The sequence below is a fragment of the Balaenoptera musculus genome, chromosome 5 (genome assembly GCF_009873245.2).
Source record: "Balaenoptera musculus isolate JJ_BM4_2016_0621 chromosome 5, mBalMus1.pri.v3, whole genome shotgun sequence".
In the NCBI taxonomy this organism is placed as follows: domain Eukaryota; kingdom Metazoa; phylum Chordata; class Mammalia; order Artiodactyla; family Balaenopteridae; genus Balaenoptera; species Balaenoptera musculus.
This window is the reverse complement of record NC_045789.1, coordinates 19,253,060-19,280,707: the sequence shown is the minus strand read 5'-3', so window position 1 is coordinate 19,280,707 and position 27,648 is coordinate 19,253,060. Positions and strand designations below refer to the sequence as shown.

Genomic DNA, 27,648 nt, shown 5'->3' with positions numbered 1-27,648 from the left:
CTCATATCATGACACAGAAAGAACATTTAAATCTTCGTCTCTTCCCCTCTAGCTAAAACTTTCCCACTGGTGTTGCCTTTCATTGGGAATGTATTTCCTTGTCTCCATGTTCATCAGGGTCCTGGTCAAGACTCTCTTAATCCACATACAGAGATTTGCCCAAATCCAAATCCTGATTGTTAGACTTCTTACAGAAATTGGTTTCAATTTCTCTGAGTGACCAGCTCAGCATACCAAGAGGTGAGGAGCTTATGCTAAACTACTAGATAAAACTGTCTAGTAACATCCTAATTCCTCAAAAATGGAACAAATGCTTGGAAAAGCAAATGGATTACTCAAGTTTAGAGTTACAGAGATCATATCTGCATTTGAAAAACAACATAGACACAATTCTGTACATGCTATGAGAAATTTTAAACTTGGACATTTAAAAGACCAAATTTAAAATTCAAGAGAGTGGATACTCAGAGGGGAACTTCATGATTGAGAGAAGAAAACAAAGTTTGCACAAATTCACCTTTTGTGCGTTTTCACTGAGCTAAGTCTATTTCATATCATACTTAGGAACCGCCCTCAAGGAACAGGAAAATCTGAGTTTCCAAGCATCGTGTGTGTTAACTTCCTGATTATACAAAAAGCTCAGGACCCAGCCTCTTAATCAAACAGTGATGTCTACTCTCTTGGACTTTGAAAGTTGTAACCAGAATCTCCCTTTCTCAATACATTCATCTGTGGCCAGAAGAACACGGAGAAAGTCAGCATGAGTACTACAGGGAAAGTAAGTATAGTCTTCTTTATGTCATATCATAATTGTGTCAATCTGTGCGCTTGTCTATTTACCAACACCTCATTGCCCAACTAGTTTCTATACTCCTAAAGTGGGAGACAGTCTTAATCTTAATACCTCTCCTTCTCCTTCCCCTTTTCTTTTATTCCCTTTATGTGCTTTGCCTTTCCTCAGTTTTTTCAGTCCTTTAATAGGCAATATATCAAACCCTATATCAAACTTTCCAGAGTCAAAGATATACCCCCTCCTTCAAGGATCTTACAGAGAGACACAGTAATTATAAGAGTGTGCAAGAGTAATAAAAAAAGAGAGAGAAAGTGCTCCTAACTTGGCCTGGCTTCACAGAGAAGGTGACATCTAAGAGGAAACTTACAGATGTAAGAATTCACCAGGGAGGAGACAATTGTACAGGCAGATGAAATAACATGAGGAGAATCTCCAGAATATTTTTTGTGCCTGGAAGTGACCAGAAATAAGGTTGGAGAGACTGACAGGAAGATCATGGAGAGCCTTGTAGACCATGTCGACAGATTCTGACAAACAATTGGTGGCAATATCATTTTTAGGTAGGGAAAGAGCATGATCAGAATTATAGTTGAGATAGCAATTCTATAGAAGATGGACTTGAAGGTGATGAATCCAAGCCAGGTGAAAGGTAATGAGGACAGGACCACACAGTAGCAGCAGGAATGGAGAAGAAGGGACAGATTACAGAAACTTTTAGATTGTGGAGACTGAGGGAAAGAGAAAAATTAAGGCTACTTCCCAGGTTTCTTCCTTGGATGAGTGAGTAGGTTACATGGCCACTCACTGAAACAGAGAATAAAGTAAAGAGTAAAGAACAGATTGTGTGTTATGTCCACCACTGGGCAGGGGGAGGGGGGTGGCAGAAGAAAGAAATAATGGTGTGTATATGTTTTACCATGTGGAGTTTGAGGTACCTGTAGGACATTCAAGTAGCTGATGAATAGAATCTAAAGCTTAGGGACAAGTCTATCCATAGATACAGATTGTGAACGTCATCTACATAAAGGTAGTAGCTGAATCTATAAAAATAGGTGAGACCAAATAAGAAGAGAATTTATAATGAGAACAGTGGTGGGCTGAAATCAGAACCCCTAAGAACTACCTTACCACCAACAACCTCGTCAATCTCAATCTGCCAGTGACCACCACCATTTGATGAATTGCCACAACTAGATGGTCTCCATCCCTACTTCCACCCCAAAACTGATTCTCTCCCATACCTAAGATCACAAATAACTCCTACACTGCAAAGTCATTTCTACCCTGAAACTGGACAACTTCATTCATGGTAAGATCAAAAGTATGACATCTATCCTCTTGGTTGCATAGCATTATGTAAATATAGTTAGAATTGCAAGACTAATTTGAATACAGAAACTGATATACAAGAAAAGTTGAATTGAGGTTCAAGAGGTTACATTCAGTGTATATTTAAGCGATGGTTTCTTTTTTTTTTTTTGGCTTGAGTGCAGAAGAATTGGATTCAACCTTCGAATAATCATTAATACAGGATTTCTCCAACTCCCAAGCCTAAGGAGTTTCCTTTTCTGCCCCCGCATGCTTTTTCCCAGGTTATCAGGTGCAGAGCAGCCATACTCTGGAAGCCTGCTGGACCATTTTCCATTGAGAAGGTAGAAGTGGCTCCACCAAAGGCAAAGGAAGTTCACATAAAGTTCGCATAAAGGTAAAAAAAAAAAAAAATCCACATTTCCACACCAAAATTCAGAGCTGTTCACTGTAAGTTATACATTATTTTCACAATGTTCAATTCAAAAAGAAAACTATACACTCTCCTATTTCTTTTTTAATAAAAATTTCCATCCGTCTTTAAATCTAGCCAGAGAAAAGTTTAGGGAGGTATGGCATAGGCTACATACCCAAAGGATACCTATTTATAACTATTAATATTTACTAATTAAAAAGAAGTTTCTACCCACAAACCATATTTTAATCTGTACTTTCAAATTTCTTTATGATATTCCTCATGATATTTAAGTTATCTTGAAATACAGTCCTCCCTCTGTATCTGCAGGGGCTTGGTACCAAGACCACTCCCACTCCATACCAAAATCCTAGGATGCTCAAGTCCCTTATATAAAATGCTGTGGTATTTGCATATAACCTACACACATTCTCCCATATACTTTAAATCATCTCTAGGTTACTTAAAATAGCTAATACAAGATAAATGCTATGTAAATTGTTGTAAATACAATGTAAATGAGATGTAAATAATTGCCAGCATGCAGCAAATTCAAGTTTTGCTTTTGGGGACTTTCTGGAATTTTTAAAAATAATTTCAGTCCCTTGCTGGTTGAATCCGTGCATGCAGAACCCACGGATAAGGAAGGCTGACTGTATGTTGTATGAAAGTTTGTTTGATTATAGATAAATCAAGTCTGAAGCCTTGGAATTCAGGTTAGAGCTGGAAGGGACTTAGGGATACCTGTTATTTTACAGATGAGAAGATTGAAATCCAATAAGGTGCAGTGACTGTTCAAACGGCTAAGTAAGAACACAGACTTCAACAGTTTTTCTCAACCTTGCTTATACATTTGGAATCACCCGGGAGCTTTGAAAAAATGCTGAAAACTGAGTCCCATCCTCCGACATTTTGAATTTGTGATTTAATTGGTGTGGAGTGCAGTCTGGTCATGAGAGTTTTGAAATCTCCCCCAGGTGATTCTAATACGAGGCTACCAGCCCAGAAGGTAGTTCACCTGACTTCTCGTTCAGGTTTTTTAAATTGTCATTATTTAATTTTAACAATGATGAGTAAGTACTGTTTATTAATGGACTGCAGAGAGTCATTTTCTTGCACAGTTACCTTGCCTTGCAATCCATGCCTTCTTTTCAGAGAGTCTTCTCTGGTCCATATCCCCTGCTGAGTGCACAGAGTCCATTTGGCTATCCCCATCCACTCTCCACCCACAGACTCACAACTCATACAACGAGATTTGGACACTAACTCAAAGACATCTCCAACCATTATCTGATAAGCTACAAATCTGAATCTCTCATCCGTGCATTTGAACAAGATACAGAGAGACTGAGCAAGGCAGGGGATGGTGGAAACCGGAGAGGCTGGAGGGGCTCAGGGCTGATAGCCATTTTAACCATGTGATCGTGACGAATAAGAGAAAGCCTGTCTGCAAAGAATAATAGGAAAATGCAGCTATGCACACAATGAATCAAAGTAGAGAGATGAAGACAAAGGCTGCTTGATGGATTTCTAGATCCATTAGGTCTGATTGCACTTCCTACAATAACGTTACAAGCAACTTTATGGTATTCTTCCAATAATCCCCCTTTTACATGGGCAAATTTCAATAGATTTCAATTCTTGACTTAGTTCTGTATGTGTGTGCGTGCACATGTGTGCCGAACCCGTGCCCATTTTAGAGATGAAGAAACTGAGACTTGGAAGGATAATTTACCCCCAGGTCACACAGCTAAGAAGGAGGGGTGGGGACAGAGCCAGGATTCCAGCTTTGAACTCTTTCTTAACCACTGCTTTGAGAGTCTCCACTTTAAACTGTCTGGCTGATTTACAACAAAAAATGGGACTATGACTTGTACCAATAACACAACTATAAAGCCCTAATGTGAAATAAATTAAGGCCTCAGTTATAACAGGAGACATTATCCTTTTCCTTCCTGTGTTCCAATTCCTTCATTTCTATAATTGTTCCTTCTCCTCCACACTCCCACCCACAAGCTCCAATGAAGCACAAAGTCAGACCTTTGATGTCACATTGTGGTTTTACAACCATCTCTTCTAAACCCATCCTGCCCTCTCCAGTAAGTTTTAAAACCATCATTTTGATTCCAAAAGTAGCTAATGAAAAACACTGCATTGCTTTAAACAAATTACTGACCCTTGTCTGAATTAAAACTAAGAAATGAATGCATTAATATTAATGCAGCATATCAAACTAGCAAAAAGGTTTAAAACATTAACAATTCTAGAACACGTTTATCTGAGACAGAGAAAACTATATTACTTTTGCCTCCCATAAAGATCATGGCCACGGGGCTCTGTGGTACAGAGATGAAAATGTTGAAGGATAAAACCCTTCACCACCATCATTATCCTATCATGGTGGGCCATGAAGGGGCTGGAATAGTCGAGAGTGTGGGAGAAGGAGTGAGCACAGTGAAAACAGGTATGAATTGGCACCTGCAGTTAGGAAATAGTAGCGACTTAGAACTCACCTCAGGAAATTAAAAAAGCATCCCTTAAATATGTTAAGATTAAGTGAAATAAAAGGTAAAATGTTGCCCATTTCTTAGAAAAGGAGGGATAATTATTTATAAGTTACACAAAAATAGTAAATGTATTCTTTGCATTTATATTTGATATTAATAAGAACAAAAAATAGAATGCACTGAAACTGAACCTGAAAGTGCAAACGAGACAAAAATTTCCCAGAAAAAGGTCAACCAAGGGAAACTGTTGAACAATTATTTAAATGAAGCATATGATAAATAGTTGAACACATTAGTGGAACCAAATAGAGAAGGAGTCCAGAACTGGACCAAATATATACAGGAATGTACTATAGGATTAGGTTTACCTTTCAAATTTGAGGGGGAAACATTGATTATTCAATATATGATGTTGAAACAACTGGATAGTTATCTGGGGAAAAAAGGTAAGTTGAGTTGCTATTGCATTCTTTATACAAAAAAAAAATGCTATATGAATCCAAGAATTAAATGTGAAAAGTGAAATCACAGAAGTGCTATAAAGTACCATAAGAGAACATTGTAGGAATGGAAGGAAAGGAAGGAAAGGAGAAGGAAAGGAAATTTTAACCAATACAAAAATCCATAAGATGTAAAATAACATATAGACATATAGATAAATTTGAAAGTTTTTTAAAATTCCATATATAAAAAATATCCCCCCAAAAATCAACAAAACAATATGACAATAGGCAAATTTCCTCAATATATAAAGAATTCTTTAAAAGCAATTTAAAAGCAATTTACAAAAATTGGCAAAGAAAATACATATCTAGTTTGGAGGGAAATATATAGAGAGATAGATACAGATATATACACACACACACAAATGCTTTTAAGCATGTGAGAAGATGCCCAACCTCAAACCCTCAAATGTTAAATAAATAAGCGGGGGAGGGATGGATTGGGAGTTTGGGATTAGCAGATGCAAACTATTATACATAGAATGGATAAATAACAAGGTCCTATTATATAGCACACCGAACTATATTCAATATCCCGTGATAAACCATAGTGGAAAAGAATATGAGAAAGAATGTATATATATATATATATATATATGTGTGTGTGTGTGTGTGTGTGTGTGTGTGTGTAAATGAATCACTTTGCTGTACAGTAGAAATTAACATAACATTGTAAATCAACTATACTTCAATAAAATAAAAATTTTTAAAAATATAGTGGAAAAACACCGTTTACCTAAGAGATTAGCAAAGACTTAAAAGTATGATAATATATAGGGCTTACAACCCTTGAGGTTGTAGGACTGGAGTTCTCATCCTCAGCTGATGGGCTGTCAGCTGGGGCTGCTGCCCTTAGCTCCTTGAAGCTGCTCACATTTCTTCTCATGGGGCTCCTTCACCCCCTTCCAGCTTCAAAGCAGCAGTGACACATCAAATCCTTCCTGTCCTTTGAATCACTATATCTTTCTCATCTGCTTTCCTCTTGTCTCCTTTCAAGGGCTTCTTTCATGAACTTTTGGTCCACCTAAATAATCCAAGATAATCTCCTATTTTAATGTTAATTGATTAGTAACCGTAATTACATCTGCAAAGCACCTCTTCTTTCCATGTAACGCATTCACAGGCATGATAACTTGACATATTCAGTTTCTGGGGACTAGGATAGGACATCTTTGGGGAGCCATTTTAGAAATTCTGCCTAACACAGCCCATGTGTGCCCAAAATATTCATTTCATTGTTGTTTTTCATGTCAGGGAGAAAACAATCATAAAAACAGGAAACAACCTAAATGTCTATCGGTATTCAGGGGACTGGTTAAATAAATTATGATATATTTATACAACAGAATACTATGTAACTATTAAACAAAATGATAGAATGCTACATGTACTAAAATGAGAAATCTCCAGAATCTATTGTTAAGTAAAAAAGCAAGGCCTATGACAGAGTAAATAATATGCAGCTTTTGTATTTTTAAAGGAGTTATATCTCTGAAAGATATCTCTGAAAGATACTGACAAGAGTAATTGTGTCTAGGGTGGGGTAAGGAAGACTGGAGACCAAGATGTCGGTTTTCACTTGTACAGTTTAAATTTTTACCGTTATGTATGTGTTTGTTACTTTTTAAAAAATGAAAATAAGTGAAACAGAAGAGTCTAAATCCTACAAATGCTTTTAACTGAAAATATGAAGAAAATTGCTCTGGTTTACAGCAGTAGACAATGGGACAGTCAGTAAGTCCATCACAGGCAAGTTATTCTAATGTTCTCCTTATACTTTGAACATTACTAGAGAAAACTGCCTACCATTGGTCTCCATGGCCAAAGAGAAAGGGCTGATGTAAAACACAGAAGACAGCATGGAGACAATCCTTTCTCCCTGATGATTTTTTAAAAGAAGAGTAGAACCAGGAGTAAGACCTCTGGAGTGGGGTTTTTCAAAGGTACTTGTATATTGTAAATATTTGAGGAGGGCACAAAAGGAGACAGATGCAGACCTGGGATTGCAGGAAGTGAGGACAGGAGTTAAAGGGCCTCTCTAAAGAAACTTTCATAAAGAGCTTTCCCTTTGGCTCTTTAGAAATATTTTCCATTTCTTCACATTTTCTTAACCGCTCTGAAAATATTTTGATAATAAATGAAACTGTATTAACAAAACAGAAAGAGAACTCTAGCAAACAGCAGAACCCATGGAGCACTGCCTCGTTTATATTGCTTAAAATCATGACAAGATTTAACTTAAAATAAAAACAAGACTTCTTTGGTAGAAAAAGAAACCTCGGATTTTATCTGTGTAATCCAGATATTTGTCGTGCATGTGTGTCCCCACCTTTCATTCACTATCCCTCCTCCAAAAAAATGGCTGGGGTCCCCATGACAATTACTGAAGTACATACTCCCTCCATGTTTTCTGAGCATCCCCAGGAGCTAACATGCATATATGGTCTGAATTCCTGCTCCTGCTGAATTGTTTTTGAATCATCCCACTGGTCAGTTGTCTTCCTGGAGCTACTGCTATCGGGGCTACTTCACTATATGCTGCACTTTCCCTCTTCCTGTAGTTCCCAAAGCACTACCAACACAAAGCCCTAGTAGATAGCAGACTTTGCTGATGATTTAGGAAAGATAGATTATAGTACAGTGTGACATGAACAGACAACATTAAATTTAATGTTAGGCTCTGCTGCCCTCATGTCCTCTGGCCATCCCCACTCATGGAATTTTTACATGAGCTGTCTCTTTTCTCACTCATATCTCATACAAGCCGATTCTTGCCCTTCTCTACACACTTTCTCCAAGAACTGGTACTTCTGTTGTACGTTGTACCCACCCACAAGCGAAAGACCCAAAAAAAAAAAAAAAGAAAAAAAAAAAGACCCAAAATTCCTCCTATTTTATTACTTACACTAATATAATTCTTATTTGTCTATACCTCTTCCACCTAAGCTCTAACCAGAACCCTTGCCCTACGTTACCACCCACACCATTAAGGCATTTTCCCCGTACCAATCTGAAACTTTCATTTTCCCTTGGCCAATTGTCACAAACTGTAGCCAGATTCTAAAATAACACTTTTTCAGGAGAGGGATCAACATGGAAGAGTAGGAGGACATGGAGCTCACTGTCCCTGAAAAACACATCAAAAATACATCTACATGTGGAGCAATTCTCATTGAAAACAAACTGGAGACTGGCGAACAGACTCTTGTACAGCCAAGGCTGTACGAAAGACCCACACAGAATCAGGTAGGAAGGGAAGAGAAGTGGTCAGGTCAGGACCTGCACATCTAGGAGGGGACACAGAAGAGGAGGAGGATTACATGGGTTCAGAGATCCTCCCTGTGGAGCGAGCAGTGCAAGCCACATATTGGGCACCCCAGCTCGGGGGGGCAAGTCCCCTTAGCTGGTTTGAAAACCAGTGGGATGGACAGTGGAGCTGTAAGAAACCTACACTCTGCTCATGAAGAACGTGCACACACACTTGCTCACTCCTGAAACAAGGTAGAGGAAGCAAAATGAGATTGTCTGGGACTCTGACAAGTTCCCTACAACTGCTCCAGCACGCGCCCCAGCCTGAGCCCCAGCCTGAGCCAAGTGTCCGCTCCAGGCCCTCTTGTTCCGTGGCACAGCTCCACACTAGCACAAGGGCTGATGGAACCAAGGGGAGTGCACAGTTGTGAAGGATGGAGCCGACTCGGACCCAACATGGCATCGTAACAGGGTGAGGGTGGTCATTGCTGGCGCCATGGAAGCAACAGATCTAGAACTCTGACTGGGTCCAGGACGGCCACAGCCCATTCCCTGACCCTTGCTGAACGTCCACACCAGCCTCTCTTGCTCAAGCACTGCTCCCCTCTGGGGCGAGGGTGCAGGCACTGGGAGGGGGGAAAGCACACAATGAGAGGGATTGGAACCAGCTCAGATCCGACCCTTAGAGCTTTTGCTCCAGCAACTAAGGACCTGACCCCACTCCCAAAAAAGTCCTGTTGGCCACTGAGCAGTAGAGAAGCCCCAGCTCACACCTGGCTCTGGCACTAGCCCTTCTATCTCCAGCCCCACCTCCTACCAAGGTGATAGCTGCCAGCACACCCTGGGGGAAGATATGACTCATGCTCATGTCAGATACAGCTCTCCCCCCAAAGCCACTGGGCACACACAGACTGTATAGGGATGTTCCCACACAAGCACACCCCTTCAAGACCAGAATAGGTAACTGTTTCACACAATATCATAGAGACAAGAAAGTTAAGCAAAATGAAAAGACAGAGGAATTTATTTCAAATGAAAGAACAAGAGAAAACCCCTGAAAAAGCAACTAATGAAACAGAAATAATTTACCAGATAAAGAGTTCAAAGCATTTGTAATAAGAATGCTAACTGAATTAAGGAAAAGAATCAATGAACATAATGAGAATTTTAACAAGGAACTAGAAAATATATAAAGAACCAGTCATAACTGAATACAATAACTGAAATAACTAGGAATTAACAGCAAACTAGATGATACAGAAGAATGTATAAGTGATCTGGAAGACAGAATAATGAAAATCACCTAATCAGAACAGCAAAAAACAAACAAACAAAAATTTTAATGAGAACAGTTTAAGGGACCTCTGGGACAACATCAAGTGTACCAGCATTTGCATTATAGGGGTTCTGGAATGAGAAGAAAGAGAAAAAGGTAGAAAATATAGTTGATGAAATTATGACTGAAAACTTCCCAAACATGAAGAAGGAAACAGATATCCAGGTACACAAAGCACAGATAATCCCAAACGAGATGAACCCAAAAAGACCCACACCAAGACATATCATAATTAAAATGGAAAAAGTTAGAGATAAAGAGAGGATTCTAAAGGCAGCAAGAGAAAAACAAAGAGTCATATGCAAGAGAATCCCGATAAGGTTATCAGCTGATTTCTCTGCAGAAACTTTGTAGGACAGAAGGGAGTGGCATGATATATTTAAAGTGCTGCATGATATATTTAAAATGCTAAAAGGGAAAAATCTGCAACCTAGGATACTCTACCAAGCAAGATTATCATTTAGATAAAGAACTTCTCAGACAAGCAAAAACTAAGAGTTCATCAATACTAAACCTACCCTAAAAGAAATGTTAAAAAGTCTTCTCTAAGTAGAAAAGGAAAAGCTACAGCAATCAAGAAGTAAGAATCCCTAGGAAAGGAAAAAAAATCCCACTAGTAAATGCAAATATATAGTAAAGACTATGGATCAACCGCTTAAATAAGCTAGTACAAAGATAAAAAGACAAAAAACTGTAAAATCAACTATAACTAGAATAAACAGTGAAGGGATAAACATGAAGATGTGAAATATGACATCAAAAACACAAAACATGGGAGACAGGAGTAAAAGAATGCAGCTCTTTTAGAATATGTTTGAACTTAAATGACTACCAGTTTAAAACAAGTAGATAAAGTTATACGTCAACATATATAAACCCCATGGTGACCACAAATCAAAAAGCTACAACAGATACATAAAAAGCAGAGAGAAAGGAACACAAGCATATCACTAAAGAAAATCATCAACCCACAAGGGAAGAAACTAAAAGAACAGAGAAGAACTACAAAAACAACAGAAAACAAGTAACAAAATGGCGATAAGTACATACCTATCAATCATCACTTTAAATGTCAAAGGACTAAATGCTCCAATCAAAACAACCAAGGGTTATACACGGATGTGTATAAAATGGATGACTAATAAGAACCTGCTGTATAAAAAAATAAATAAAATAAAATTTTAAAAAAACACCTAGGGTGGCTGATTGGATTAAAAAAAACAAGATCCATCTATATGCTGCTTACAAGAGACTCACTTCAGAGCTAAATACACATAGAGACTAAATTGAGGAGATGGAAAAAAGATATTTCATGCAAATGGAAATGACAAGAAAGCTGGGGTAGCAATACTCATATCAGACAAAATAGACCTTAAAACAAAGTCTGTAACAATAAAATAACACTTTTTCTTTCTGTTATATAAGTATGTATTTGCCTAAATAATGTATATAAATGCATCTAAGGAAACTGCATCTGAAGCAAGAAGTCATGATTCCTTAACAAGGAGTGATAAAGACTCTCTGCTTGACTGAACTTGAGTCAGGCTGTTCTGAGCCCTCTTCTGACTAGGCTCTGACCTTGGGTTCTGTCCTTAGCCTGCTTAGTCCAGTTTTAGCAATAAACCTGCTGGGTCAGTTTAGCAAAACTCCTCCACCCTCAATATCTGATCAAAGTCCTCAACCCTCACCCTTTACACCTTACCACCCTAGCATGCCTCCAACAAGAATCTACTGAATTGGTCTAGCAAGAATCACCCTTGTCTTAATGTTTCCTTAGTAAACTTCCTTCCACTGACTCCCAGCCTGTTCCTTGACTATAAATCTCCACGTCCTTGCTGTATTCAGAGTTGAGCCAGATCTCTCTCCCCATTGCAAAACCTCCATTGCAGCAGTACCTCTTGAATAGTCTTCGTTACCATCTTTAATTAGGGTCATGAATAATTTTTTCTTTAATAGGAGTCAATTGCAACTGAAGGTTATTAGAAAGTGAAAGCATCCCAAGAAAATGACTTGTATGTTTTCATTGAATCATCAAAATATTCTTAGTTTTTAAAAAAACATGAAAGAACATAAAGTTTGTTGGGCTTAAATTCAATATTTAAAGAGACGTTAAGACAAGAATTAATGGCATGTTGTTCTTCAAAAAAGTTAATGTCATGAAAGATAAAGCCTAAGAAACTGTTCACAATTAAAGGAGACAAATGAGATATAGCAACTAAATGCAATACATGATCCTGGGCTGGATTTTTGCACTCATAGGGGAAAACATGCCATAAAGGGCATTATTGGAAAATGGTTAAAAGCAGAATATGGACTGTAGTTTTTTTCTTATACTTCAAATAAATTTTTCTATTTTGAAACAATCCCAACTTACAAAAAAGTAGCAGGTACAGGACAAAGAATTTATCTTTCTGAACTATTCAAGAATAAGTTGACAATATAATATCCCACAATCCCCAAATACTTTAATGCATATTTTGTACACATTCTTACAGTAAAAAACATAAAAATCAGGAAATTAATATTGATATTCTATGACCATTTAATCCTCAGACCTATTTTAATTTCTTTTTTTAAATTGATTTTTATTGGAGTATAGTTGATTTACAATTTTGTGTTAGTTTCTGCTGTAGAGCAAAGTGAATCAGTTATACATTTACATATACATATATCCACTCTTTTTTAGATTCTTTTCCGGTATAGGTCATTACAGAGTACTGAGTAGAGTTCCCTGTGCTATACAGTAGGTCCTTATTAGTTATCTGTTTTATATATAGCAGTGTGTATATGTCAATCCCAATCTCCCAATCTATCCCTCCACCCTTTCTCCCTTGGTAACAGTAAGTTTGTTTTCTATTTCTATTTGAGTTTCTTAACTTTCCCAATAATGTCCTTAGAGCAAAAGGATCCAATTCAGAATCACAAGTTGCATTTAGTTATCATGTCTCTTTAGTCTTTTAACTCCTTCATCTTTCCTTGACTTTTATGGCCTTGGTACTTCTCTGTAACTTAAAAATGTTTTTTAAAAGAACAAGGTTTAAAAAAAAAAATAAAAGAATCAATGGCATTACTAGAAATTTTGTGACCTTAAGCAAAATTTCATTAAGAGCTCCCTCCTCAAGACTTAGAGGATATAACTAAAGCAGCAATTACATATAATCACAGTGCTTTATAGAACCATTGAGAGTTCTGTAATAATCTGTAAAAAGTAGATTAGGTATCAAACTTCTGTTTTACAGTTACCCTTACTAATTAACCCAGGCCTTGCAGAGGTGGTTCCTACTGGATGCCTGTCCCATACTGGGATTTCTAAATTGATTGGTTAGGACTGGTTTATGAGCTCCATGCAAGGCTCGGGATTCAGAAACCAGTACTAAGATATCAATTTATAAGCTACAGATGAAACTAACTCCATAATAGACAACAACAAAGAAAAACCAAGGAGCGTAAAAAGAAAAATTTCTAATTAGAGACACTAGTGGTATACATTTTGGGATTTCAAAATGAAATTATAAAAGGAACGAAATAAATGTCTAAAGTTTAAAAATATGCCAAGAGCAGAAAAATTCAAATGAAAACAACTCCGTAGTTGGATATGTTAACTATATTATAATATGTAAATGTTCTTTCCAGCTTCAAATTGTTGAAATAACAAAAGGTCAGAAAGTAAGGATTCTTGTAGTATCAACCCAAGAATCTGGGATTTCACTTTGCTGGTTCTACCAGATGAAACATTTCTTCCTCCAACATAGTTTCTTAAATTACCCGGCTTTAGAACTGGAAGGGATATTTAAAAGACAAGATCTAGTTCAAGTCTTTCACTTTAAAGATGATGAAATCTAGGCACATGGGTAACAATTTTTGCTCAAGAGTACATAAAAAATGGTTGAGTCAGGACTTGATCCAAGGTCTCCTGACTCTTAGTCCAGTACTTTACCCCTACACAGAAAATTAAGTCATTGATTTTGTGATAGAAAGGGAAATCCTATCCCCATGTAAATACAGGAATGAAAATTATTTGAGCAATTTACTATAGGTCAACTTAAAAGAATGAACATCTATGAGATTATGTATCTAGTTCATCTCTTCACTAGGTTCTGCCTCTTCCTTAAATTTCTAAGATCCTAGGAGTCATCTTTGTTGATGGGACCAGGTGTGGTCACAAAACTCCCTGGAAATTGAGAATCTAGACCAAAGAAATTGTGTTGATTCAGGCTCTTTCTGGCCTAGGAATATGTGACCTGGGGAAATAGTAATCATAATTTCAACCAAATGAACAGCAATCAAAAGAAAGCCAGCCTGCAGCAAGAGAAATGAAGATGCACAGAAAGAAGCAGAGAAGAGAAATGGAGAAGTTCTTGTGGAGGTCTAGTGCCTAGCTCCAGTTCCTTCCTGAGGCCAATTTGCCTCTGCTTTGGGATTCCATGATACGTCCCTGTATATTTATAAATAAATCTCTGGCCAAAAGCCAGCTCAAGTGAGATACTGCAACCAAACACTCCCAAATAATTCTATAGCCTTTGCAATACAAAGTAAAGTACACTTCAAGCAACCCTTTATCTGTGTAAGGTGATATGCACCAAGGCAAACCCATCTTTTTTCTCATTAGCCGTAATATATTTACTTTGATCTATTAATATTTTCTCATCCAATCCTCTTTGTAATGCTTTGAGACAAACATTAGCAATTTCACAATTTGCTCTAAAATCCTGGAACAGAGAAAATCTAATTAACCCACAGGAGTTGAACCAATGACGGTGACATAGCACAGTTATTCAACCTACTGGCTAACAGAGAGAAGCATGTGTAATTGATACACACATGAAACATATATACACATGGAAGAGGAAAACCATAAAAGTAGAAGGTGCCAATATTTTTCCATGTCTATTCATGGGAGATATTGTTTTGACTTTAAGCCATTAAATTTTCTTTAAGTAAATATATATCTAGAGTAGAGAGTAAAGAGCATTCATTCAGGTTGTGATACTGTTTGATTCCCCAACATTAGTCTTCTCCCAGATGATGAAACTAAGCCTAACAGCAGTTTTTAACATTTTCCCTTGCAATTGTTATTGGCTTAGAAATGAGCATGTGATTTGAGTTGGCCTAATTAGCTTACAATCGCCCATGAGTTTAAATGGGTTTTATCTGGCTTTGTTTGTTTTTCAGGACTACCTCACCCTGGGTGAGATGACATTTTTTTTTTTCTGGAACTGCAAATCTAGTAATCAAATTCAAACCAGTTTCTTCTCTCTCCCTCTTCCTTCTTCCCTCTCCCCATCTCTCAATCTCATGTGAACAAGGAAGCATGTAGTACCAATCAGGGATTGTAATCAAAAGGAGAAACAGCCCTTGAAGAATTCAAGTGACTGCAGAGCAGAGAACAAGATAAAATCGGGGTTCTTACTAACATCACTGAACCACTAAGTCAACCAACTCCAGAGCCAGTCCTGCCCCTGGAAATCTGATTAAAGCCATAATGATCTTATGAAGCTAGTTTGAGTCAGAGATTTCTATCATTTTCTGCCAAAAATGTCTTAAATAATTTAAACCCCACTTAGTCTACTCAAAATAACCCAACTTTCTTTTGATTTCTCAAAAGCCAACTGACTTGTCTGAACTCTGAATTCTAATTTGAGTTTCATAAATGGACCTACTGATCAGCAAGGAATGCATTTCTGACAGGCCCTGTATATCTCCTATTACAAATTAACTAATTGGCATTACAGTGTGCAGTCACCTATGAGTTTAATTTTATGCCTCTTTTCTCAGAACTATCTTATCCTTAGACGAAGAAAGTTCCTATTTTTTAGAACTTTAAAATTACTAAGAGAATCAAGGGCCAGAGGTTTATGACATGCTGTATGAATATATTAATCTGTATTCCAAAATATACTTTAAAAAGATTAATCACATAAACTTAAAATGTAAGAGTAATCATCTCCAGAAATACACAAATCACTTATTTTCTCAGTAATTTTTACTACCTTCTAATTATTCTATCCCACCACCACCCCTACCCCCAATCAAGAAAAAAATGCAACAGTTAATATGCTTTCAAAAAACACATTGACCTCAGAGAGTAACTCTACTGTCTTAACCCAAACCGTCTCAGATTAGAAGTATCTTTCTCTTTGTTCAATAGCCTTACTGTAACATTACGAGAAAAACTGCAGCAGTGCAGAGCAACAGTGGTCTGGGCCTGGGAGAGCTCCCCCATTCCTCCTGGGGAGTGTCCCAATCTCCCCTTGGGAAAAGAATCAGAGGGAATCAGCCACACATGCGCATCTTGTTAGCCAGATTCACTGCCCTCAGACAAGGTCACCCTTTCATGGCAAAACTGCTTTCACCACCAGCAAATGCTCTGTCATTTGGTTGTTATTACTTTAGTATCTGAATTTAGTATCTCTCACTGGCATAAAATTAAACTATCTTTATAAAATCATCACCTCAGCCCTGCTTGCTCTGTAAAACCCCTCTGGGAAAACAAAAGTCTCTTAACAACATGGGTCATTGAATTTCTAATCCACTTAACAGATGACATTGGAAACACAGGTGAACACAATTAAAATCAACTAGTAAGATATTTGCTAAACTTGAAACAATTTAATTTACTAGATTTACTGCAGAAACTGTCTTTTTTCTATTGTGCTCCAGCTCTCCCAAATAATACTGTCCTTTATTGTTTCAGTTCAACTTCCAGGAATCTGCTCTATTCCACCCACCGCTTTTCCAATTCATCAGCATGAGTCCTCCCTTTTTTTTTTTGGCTGCGCTGGGCCTTCATTGCTGTGTGCAGATTTTCTCTAGTTGCGGCGAGCGGGGGCTACTCTTTGTTGCGGTCCACGGGATTTTCATTGCGGTGACTTCTCTTGCGGAGCACGGGCTCTAGGCACGTGGGCTTCAGTAGTTGCAGCATGCAGGCTCAGTAATTGCGTCACGTGGGCCCCAGAGCACACAGGCTTCAGTAGTTGTGGTGCACGGGCTTAGCTGCCCCGCGACATGTGGGATCTTCCCAGACCAGGGATGGAACCCATGTCTCCTGCATTGGCCAGTGGATTCCTAACCACTGGGCCACCAGGGAAGTCTTGATTCCTCCCTTTCAAGCCAGGTTTTAAATTATTATATTCATGGATACATATTTCTATAGGTTTCATATGTCAGTCCTGTTTCTCTGATTAGATTGAAGACAGGGTGGTTCTCTTTTCCCTAATGCATAAGCCAAGTACACAGTACTGTAACCAGAAATGGGGTCCAGCTGCTCGCCACTCAAAAGCCAATAAAGAGGCAAGGTTGATGGAAAGGAAAGTTTGCTTTAGTTTGGATCCTGGCAACTGGGGCGGGGGGCAGGGGGGGCCAACTGCCTACCCCCAGTGACAACCAGTGGGCAAGAGCTTTTATAGATGGAGGGAGGGGGCTACCTGCAGAAACAGCACAGCCAGCTCTGACAATCATCTTGAAATTGGTCAGCAGTGGTCTGACCAGCATCACCTTGATTGTTTTAAGTACAGTTAATCTTCAGTTCCAGGGTTGGTTTGTTCCCATTTCTTTGAGGCCAGTTCTCAGGATTGTGGCAGCTTATGTCATGGTTACAGTCTGGTCATCATGTAGTTAACGTCTTCCACCTGGTGGAGGTTTCAGTATGGATAAGACAGCTCACAGGATATGGCTCAGAACATTACCTATAACCCTTGAGGAGAAACTAAATGTCCTTAACTATGCTTAATGACTAAACTATTATTATTTAGTCTTGCTGGACTGTTTTTCTTTGTTTCTGCATTTTCTCACTTCTCTGATTAAACTTATTCTTTGGCTAAAGCTTTTCCACAGAAAAAGGTAGGCAGAGGACATGGGGGGCAAGCACCATAGGGTCCTGCTCCATTTCAGTACCACACAGCACACTATACCTCAAAAAGTTAATCTGCTATCTGTGAATATTTGAATAATTTCAAATTCAAATTAGTTAATAATTTTTAAATAGTTTGTAAGGCACCGCAGGGACACAAGATGAGTAAGGAGGAGAGTCAAGAAAAGAACTCAGTGTTTCAGATTACAAGGCAGAATAAGATGGATGATGTAAAAAACATAATTTCTCTGGATGCTCAAAAGAAGGAAAATAATGGAAGGATGGAAGAATCAGGAGAGGCTTCACTTGGAAGATTTCTGAGATGAGCCCTGAATGAAAAGTAGTAATTTCACCTGTGGAAGTGGAGGTATAGGAAACAAAATTAACAAAGGCAGGTAAAAGGATAGTATAAGAGAGAGTTTAGTGACAGCTGAATTTTCCAGATTTGTTGAAACCTAACACACCAGTAGTGAAGGAGTGAAATACTAGCAAGCAAAATGTATGGAGAGATAGATTAAAAATCCTTGAGTTCCAGTATAACAAATTCATACCTAATTTGACAGGTTTGTTATGGAAACATTGAAGATTTTTGAATAGGAAAGTATATGACTTTAACTTCCCTTTGGAAATCTACTCTGGAAAAAAAGAGACCAGAAGGGCAATGAGGAAGTTATGAGAGAAATACCATTTAAGAAACAGTGAGGACTCAACCAGGCATAATTTCACCCCTCAGAGGAGAGCTGGCAATGCCTGGAGACTCTTTTGATGGTCACCACTGGAGGGGGGAGTGTGACTGGCCAGGGATGCTGCCAAACATCCTACGATACACAGAACAGCCCCTCCAGCAGAGACTTATCCAGTTTAAAATATCAGCTGTTCTAAGGTTGAGAAACTGTAATTAAGACAAATTAATTTACAGAAAAGTTTACATAGCACAATTTTTTAAAAAAATAAAGTTTTCTACTTTAAAAAAAAAAACAGTGAGGAATACCATTTCACACCTTCTAGTATGGCTATAATGAAATAACAAAAAAAGGAAAATAGCAAGTGTTGATGAAGAGTAGAGAAAATGGAAGCCTCATACATTGCTAGTAAAAAAGTAAAATGGTACAACCACGTAGAAAAGTTTGGCAGTTCCTCAAAAGTTAAACAAAGAATTATCACAATTTAGCAATTTCATTCCTAGTTATATATTCAAAAGAATTGAAAAGATATGTTTTCTACACACAAACTTGCACATGAATATTCACAGCAGCATTATTCATGATAGCCAAAAAGCGAAAAAAAAAATTCATTAACTGAAAAAATATAAACGAATTGTGGTCTATCCATGCAATATAATATTACTTGGCAATAAAAAGGAATGACGTACTGATGCATGTTATAATATGGATGAACCTTGAAAATGTTATAAGTGAAAACATAAAAGGCCATACACTGTATGATTCCATTTAAGTAAAATTTCCAGTATAGGCAAATCCACAGAGACAGAAAGTGGATTAGTGGTTGCCAGAAGATAGGCAAAGGGAGAAATTGGGAAGTATGGGGTTTCTTTTTGGGGTGAGAGAAATATTCTGAAATTAACATTGGTGCTGATTGCATAATATTGTGAATATATTTAACAGTCACTAAACTGTACACTTTAAAATGGTCAAAATAGTGAATTTTATGCTAAGTGAATTTATCTCAATTTTTTAAAAAACCAAAAAAGAAATAGTGAAGAAAAGAACTACAATGGTGGTCATGTGACTAGAAAAACAAATGAGGGAAATTTTAAGGAATTACAATCTATATGTTTTTACAACTAACATATTTCATCAGAACTAAGACACCATCAATTTTAAGATACACCATAGGGGCTTCCCGGGTGGCACAGTGGTTGGGAATCCACCTGCCAATGCAGGGAACATGGGTTCAAGCCCTGGTCCAGGAAGATCCCACATGCTGCAGAGCAACTAAGCCCGTGCGCCACAACTACTGAGCCTGCGCTCTAGAGCCCGCAAGCCACAACTACTGAAGCCCACACGCCTAGAGCCCATGCTCCGCAACAAGAGAAGCCACCGCAATGAGAAGCCCGCTTGCCACAACTAGAGAAAGCCCGTGTGCAGCAACCAAGACACAACGCAGACAAAAATAAATAAAAAATAAAATAAAATAAATTTAAAAACTTTTTTCAATTAAAAAAATGATACACCATAATTTTATATACCACTAAGAAAGAAAAATACTGCCAATTAAACTATAATATCCCAAAGACGGCAAGAAGCAACTGATATCAGAGATTTTAACTTGTAAAAAAAGTGCTTTAGAATCAAAGAAATGTGTAATTGGATATAGGAAATAAAGGAAACATGCAGTTAAAAACAAGATGATCTAGGGCTTCCTTGGTGGCGCAGTGGTTGAGAATCTGCCTGCCAATGCAGGGGACACGGGTTCGAGCCCTGGTCTGGGAAGATCCCACATGCCGCGGAGCAACTAGGCCTGTGAGCCACAACTACTGAGCCTGCGCGTCTGGAGCCTGTGCTCTGCAACAAGAGAGGCCGCGACAGTGAAAGGCCCACGCACCGCGATGAAGAGCGGCCCCCGCTCGCCACAACTAGAGAAAGCCCTCGCACAGAAACGAAGACCCAACACAGCCATAAATAAATAAATAAATAAATAAATGTTGAAAAAAAAAAAAAAAAAAGATGATCTAGTTTGTGCAGAAACACAATGAATTCAGTTTGAACCACCATGGGTCCCAAATATGTTGTTTGGGTATTTATACTGAGATTAATGAATTATTATTTAAAATACTGTATATACTAATTCAATGGGTGGGAAATTATACTTTTAAACATATATAACATTGGGAATTTTAAGAACAACAAGAAGCCTGAAAATCAACAGTCAGAAAAGGTAAAGCCATTCTCATGGAAAGAATCCATGACATTATTGTTAGCATTAGGAGACACCCTCACATTCAAAAGCCCAGGGTTCCACCATTCTGAAATCTCTTCTCCAGCTTCCTCTCAAAACACTTCTTAGCAGGTTGTTTATGAAAGAAAATAAAAGACAGTCCCTATCTTTAAAGAAGCTCATCAAAACGCAGCACAGAAAGAAAGGCAGAAAGAAAGGCATATACCAAGCATTCAGAAGAACATTAATGCGTATTGTTTCCAAGGTAAATACTCAATTTGATCATCATTTATTAAGCACTTAGTATCTTTCAGGACTATGAAGTGCTCTCTGCAGGATACAAAATGTAAATAAATACAATCATTATTGTAAGGAGGCTGGAGGTTGGAGCAGGGGTGTCAATAAAGGACACAAATAATAGATATGAGACAATAAGTTTTGCTTCATGTAGCTATCTATGTGTGAGGAGTAAGGGGATGGGAACACAGTGAGTGCTGTGGGGATTCAAAGACGGAAAAGATCATCCTGGATAGAAGAGCTGGAAATGGCAGGATAGGTATCAGGAAATGGACCTTAAGAATATGTTAGTTTAGTAGGCAGAACTGGCAACAGTAGGTGTTCTAATCAGGGGAAACAGTTTAAATAAAGCATGGAGGCAGGAAGGCACACAGTGCATTGGAGAAAGGTCTATCTTAGGTTGATATGAGACCACAAATAGGGAAACCTGGAAGATAAGGTTTGAAACACAGGTTGGGTTGTAGATAAATGGTCTTGAATGCCAGAGTGAGCTCAGAAGGGGTTAGAGAGTTCTTAATGGTTTTAGACTAAGAGAATAATACAATAAGAACTGTTAAGAATACTAATCTAACAACATTTTGAAACACTGACTGGCAGAGGGAGCTCTGCAAATAGGAAAATTAGTAAAAAGGCTATTGTGAGTGTTAGCAAGTAGTAAGAAGGTGATTACACTTACCTACAGTGTAATAATAAAAACAGAAGGAAGGAAATGAAAGGCACATGGCAGGTAGAATACACAAAGCTTGTAAACAATGCAGAAAGCAAGGTAAAGGGAGGTTTCAGAACAATAAAAAAAGAATGGAGATGCTAGTGTCAAAACAGGGAAGTCCAAGAAAGGAGTGTGGAGCTGTGAAGGAAGGTGAGGTTGTTCTGTGGACGTGAACACTATTAAAATAGAAACGTCCAGGAGCAAATGGAAACTCCTGCCTAAAGTTTGGATTAAAGGGAAAGAAATCATAAAAATATGATAAGAAAGCCTAGAAAATCAAATGCTAGATGGAAATTTTTTAAAGGTCATTTTTTAAAAAATTAGGCCACTAACAACTTTCCAAAAAAGTTTCAATTAAAAGATAGAGATGGAAACCAGACAAGTAAAGAAGTGAAATGTGGGTAGTGAGAAAGTGGAAACAGAGTATAAATCGTACTTCTAAAAAGTGTAATAGAACAACCTAAATATTCAATAATAAAATATTAGTTAAAGTCTGGAGGAGATAACAGAATACTATGGCTTTTTACCAACAAGATCAGAAGTATTTCAATATTTTAACAATTGGCATCACCTTAATAGGGTATATTAGCTGCATATAAGCCCTGAATTTTCCCTAAGGAAAAGCACAAGTACAACAGGATACATGAAAAGACTTTTTATGCAATTCTGATTCATCACAAAACAGAAAATGGATGAAAAAAAAATGTGGTCAATTCATACAATGGAATACTCTATGGTAATGAAAATAAACAAAGTACAGCTACAGGCAATGTCGATGACTCTCACAAAAATAGAGTTGAGAGGAAAAAAAGACATGAAAGAACACATACACTATGACTCCATTTGTATAAAGCTTTTAATCACTAAAACTAAACTATATTGTGTAGAGAAGCATAAATCATAAAAGAAATGCAAGGAAATTATTATTAGGATTGTGAAAGAGAAGGATGGATATAGGAGGGATTCTGGGTCAGTGGAAATGTTCTTCACTTTATAATTATTTGTTAATTTATCTAATAGGTTTAATGACCTTTTCTCTGTTATCTTATATTTTGCAATAAAAAAAGTAAAAAACAAGTAAACAGAAATCCCCAAATAGCAGTTGGAAGCAATGAGGGTTTGCAGCTGAAATATGACACCACAAATGATGATGTGGAGAGAGATGGGCAAAGTTGCAGATTATGGCAACAAAAAAGGAGAGAAAATACTTGGAGAATAGAAGAGCAGAAATGGTATTTATTCAAAGACAATTCTACACAGGACATGGAGCACCCTGGATAGAAGAAGAACTTCTTAAATCAGAAAGAAACTTCCAAGGCAAGTTTCCCAAAGAAAATGGGCACCAAGGGCAAAGTAAGCAAATATACTGTTTCTTTGTTCAATTCTTGTTTTGTGTGTGTGTGTCTTTATACATTTGCTAAATGAAGCGTCCTTGGGAATTACTCTCAGAAAGCAGCAGTTTAAAGTTGATCAAAAGCTAAGTCCCCATCAACAGATGTATGGATAAAGAAGATGTGGTATATATATACTCATATAGGTACTTCCCTGGTGGTGCAGTGGTTAAGAATCCACCTGCCAATGCAGGGGACACGGGTTCGAGCCCTGGTCCGGGAAGATCCCACATGCCTCAGAACAACTAAGCCCATGCGCCACAACTACTGAGCCTGTGCTCTAGAGCCCGTGAGCCACAACTACTGAAGCCCACGTGCCTAGAGCCCGTGCTCCGCAACAAGAGAAGCCACCGCAATGAGAAGCCTGCGCACCACAACAAAGAGGAGCTCCCGCTCGCCGCAACTAGAGGAAGCCTGCACACAGCAACGAAGACCCAACGCAGCCAAAAATAAATAAATAAATTTGAAAATATATATATATATACACACATATACATACACACTCACAACAAAATATTACTCAGTCATAAAGAAGAATGAAATCTTGCCATTTGTGACAACATCGGTAGACCTAGAGGGTATTAAGTGAAATAAGTCATACAGAGAAAGACAAATATTGTATGATTTCACTTATACGTGGACTCTAAAAAGCAAAAACAGATGAACAAACATAACAAAATGAAACAAAATCATAGATACAGAGAACAAACAGGTGATTGCCCAGGGGGTGGGGGTGGGGAGTTGGGAAGATGAGAGAAGTAAGTGAGGGAAATTAAGGGATACAAACTACCAGTTATAAAATAAACAAGTCACAAGTATGAAATGTAAAGCGTAGGGAATATAGTCAATAATTATTTAGTATCTTTGTATGGTGACAGATGATAACTAGACTTTTCATGATGAGCATTTGAAATGTATGGAATTAGCGAATCACTATGTTGTGTGCCAGAAACTAACATAGTGCTGTAGGCCAATTATACTTCAAAAACAAACGAACTCATAGAAAAAGAGATTGGGTTTGTAGTTACCAGAGGCGGGAGGGTGGGGCAGGGAGGAATTGCATGAAGTTAGTCATAAGGTACAAACTTCCAGTTATAAGACAAATAAGTAGTAGGGATGTAATGTACAGCATGGTAAATACAACCAACACTGCTGTTTGTTATATATGAAAGTTGTTAAGAGAGTAAATCCTGAGTTCTCATCACAAGGAAAAACATTTTTTTTCTATTTCTTTAATTTTATGTCTATATGAAATGATGGACGTTCACTAAACTTATTGTGGTAATCATTTCATGATGTATTTAAGTCAAATCATTATTCTATACACCCCTTAAACTTATATAGGGCTGTATATCAATTATATCTTAATAAAACTAGAAGACAAAATAAAGATGATGAAAAGGATATGAGTGACCCTCATGCTAGTTATTTACTCTAGGAAATAACTGTGAATTTGCCAAAATGCTTACTACAAAGGTGGTCAATTAAATATTATTTATAATGGCCAAAAAAAGAGAGATTTGAGTAACTGTGCCATAATCATAAAATAAAATTTGTATTCATTAGAAATAATGTTAGAGAATATGGAAAATATTCATTGTATATTAATAAGTAGAAAAAAGTAGATTATAAAATATTACATACAATATGGTCCCATGTGAAAAAAACTCAAATGATCTACCTCAAAATCCTAAAGTGGGGGATAAAATTACAGATGGGTTTTCTTTCTTTTTTCATATTTTCATTTTGAAACTTTCCATAATTAACACATGTTGCATTTATAAGACATGATATTTAAAATACAATTCAAAATTGCGTAACACGTATCAAAAACTATGTATTCATATGAAAAAAGACTGGGAAAATCACACCAAAAGTAAAAATAGTAGCATTAGAATGGAGTATAGGTTTGTGTCTTTCCACTTTCCTTCAATGTTACTTACATTTAAAATTAAAAATATAATTTTAAGTGGTTAAAATTTTTTAAATCTGGGGATTATAAAATTTTTAATGCTTAATTTCTTTTCATACATCTTTACCCAAATTCTTTCAAAGGGACAAAATTTTTATTTAACGTATATTCTACTGATAAATTTAATAATTATGTAAGCCTCACTTCTCAAACTTTTATGTGCATATGAATCACATGGGGATCTTGTTCAAATGCAGATTTTTATTCAGTGGATTTTGGACAGGGCTTATGGCTCTAGCAAATTCTCAGGTGATGTCAATAACTGCTGGTGGCAGGGAGGTCCACATTTTGAGCAGCGAAGATGTAAAACACATCTGCTCTAGCAATAAGGATTCAGGTAATGCAGAGCTGATAACAAATCGTTCTATCAACAAACGCATATTGGCCATCTACCCTGCCCAAATCCTATAAATTTATCCTCTTTATTCTGGAGAGAAAAAAATCAAGGCTTTATAATAGGGTAAACTTTAATACACCTGTTCTTTTCGAAAATTAAAAGTGCAATGACTACAATGTAGAATTTGACTTCTTATTTTCAATTAAGATCCCTTGTCTTTAGAATAATATAATTATATATAACATCCAGCCACAAGCTCCAAAACTCTCTTTCATGAAATAATAGTATCAACATGTTCTTTCATTTTTTTTCCATGATATTCTTTCTTTCTCTCTCCCTCTCTCTTCCTCCTTCCTATCCTTTCCCCCTCTCCCTCTTTCTCAAGTTATTAAATGCAAAGCAGCTATCGCCTGGAAAGCAAACAAGCCCCTCAGCATTGAAGAGGTTGAGGGAGCTCCCCTCAAGGCTCATGAAGTTCGAATTCAGGTGTGTGTGGACTTTCCCAGGGCAGGACAAGTCTCTTTTAATTTATAGGTTCTCACCCCACCCCTTGTTTTTTCCCTGCCGTTTATTTGTTGAAGAAACAGTCATTTGGCCTACAGAATTTTCTTCACTCTAGATTTTTCTGATTACACTCTTGTAATCTGGTTTAACATGTTTCTCCATCACTGTATATCCTCTAAACTAGTATTTTTGATCTAAATGCTTGATCTGATTCAGGTTTTATGTTTTTGTAGGAATATTGCTAAAATAGTGTATATATGTCAGTGCTACTCTCTCACTTTGATCTATTTTAAAAGGAAACCAATAAACCCATTAAAATGTGTGGGCTTCAGTTTTTGTTCTCATAACACCAAAGGGAAAAGGAAGACAAGAGAATGATTTTCACTTGGGTTTGTTCGTTATGAGCTGAATATCTAATGGCCTTCAAGTGTTTCTGCAGATTTAGCCAGTGATTCATCCATTTTCATGTTGGCAAATTTCCCCCATTTAGCTATGTCATTTAGTTTTATGACAGGCAGTCTTTATTTACATGGTCCTGCCCCCACCTCACTCTGTCCCTTTTTCACAAAGTGGGACCAGGGACTCCTGGTGGTCCAGTGGTTAAGACTCTGTGCTCCCCATGCAGGGGGCATGCGTTCTATCCCTGATCAGGGAACTAAGATCCCGCATGCAGCACGGCGTTGTAAAAAAAAAAAAAAAAAAAAAAAAAGTGGGACCAGCTGCTTGAGAAGTTAATTTACAATTTTCTTGCCTGCACGTCACACCTGGTTCTACATGTGCCATCTTTGGCCTAAGAGGTGTCAGTCTTTCTGCTGTAATCAGTTATAAAGCAGCAGGAGCTTCCAGAATCATAGTTATTGACATCAAAAGTGAGAAGTTTACAAAGGCCAGAGCCCTTGGAGCCACCGACTGCCTCGATCCTAGAGACCTAGATAAACCCATTCAGGAGATCATCGTTGAAATGACCAATGGAGGTGTGGATTTTGCCTTTGAGTGTGTAGGTGGAGCTAAAATCATGGTATGTATATTTTTTATAATAGGATATAATAAATATTGCTTATTAACATTAACATTTATAATATGTGCATATTAATATATTAAATTTTAATATTTATATGTGTATAAATTGTTTAAGAATAGTTATTAATACTATATTAGATATCATTATATGTTACATACATATAATTAATTTTTACTTATTAATAAATATTAATAATTACTATTTAATATTAATGTGTTTTAATATTTGTTTATTCTTTCACATGAAATTCAGCAAAAAATTAAGAGAAAACTTAGAAATAAAAACTTTCAAAGAATTGTGCCTATAAGAAGTGAGGAAAAAAAATAGAAAAGACAGATTTAGAGGAGGGAATAGACAGGGTGAATGGAGTCACCCCTAACATCCAGAGGTATCCACTCTCATCTTAAAGTAGAGCAAGGAGAGGTTAGCAACCTACAAACAAGCCAGTTCTGTCCATCAGATCTCAATAATCAGGTTGCAGAATTAGGTCCAAACTATATATGTGAAATTTTCAATTAAAAAAATCAACAAGCTGCAAAATTAAAAACTCAATCTTTTT

The 27,648-nt window shown here is 37.2% G+C and overlaps 2 protein-coding genes across 2 annotated transcripts in view; both read left to right on the top strand.

Annotated features, from left to right (window-relative positions):
• Window positions 1-27,648, top strand: part of LOC118895895 (all-trans-retinol dehydrogenase [NAD(+)] ADH4-like) — a 100,343-nt gene that overhangs the window by 51,456 nt on the left and 21,239 nt on the right. Inside the window, 1 exon segment of the mRNA XM_036853460.1 lies at window positions 26,826-27,086. Coding sequence (XP_036709355.1) covers window positions 26,826-27,086 — 261 coding nt within the window.
• LOC118896123 (alcohol dehydrogenase 6-like) lies at window positions 718-5,268 on the top strand. The gene is made up of 3 exons (XM_036853904.1): window positions 718-778; window positions 2,386-2,490; window positions 4,836-5,268. Exons 1-3 carry the CDS (start codon window positions 761-763, stop codon window positions 5,040-5,042), a joined length of 330 nt encoding a protein of 109 aa, XP_036709799.1. The 5' UTR covers window positions 718-760; the 3' UTR covers window positions 5,043-5,268.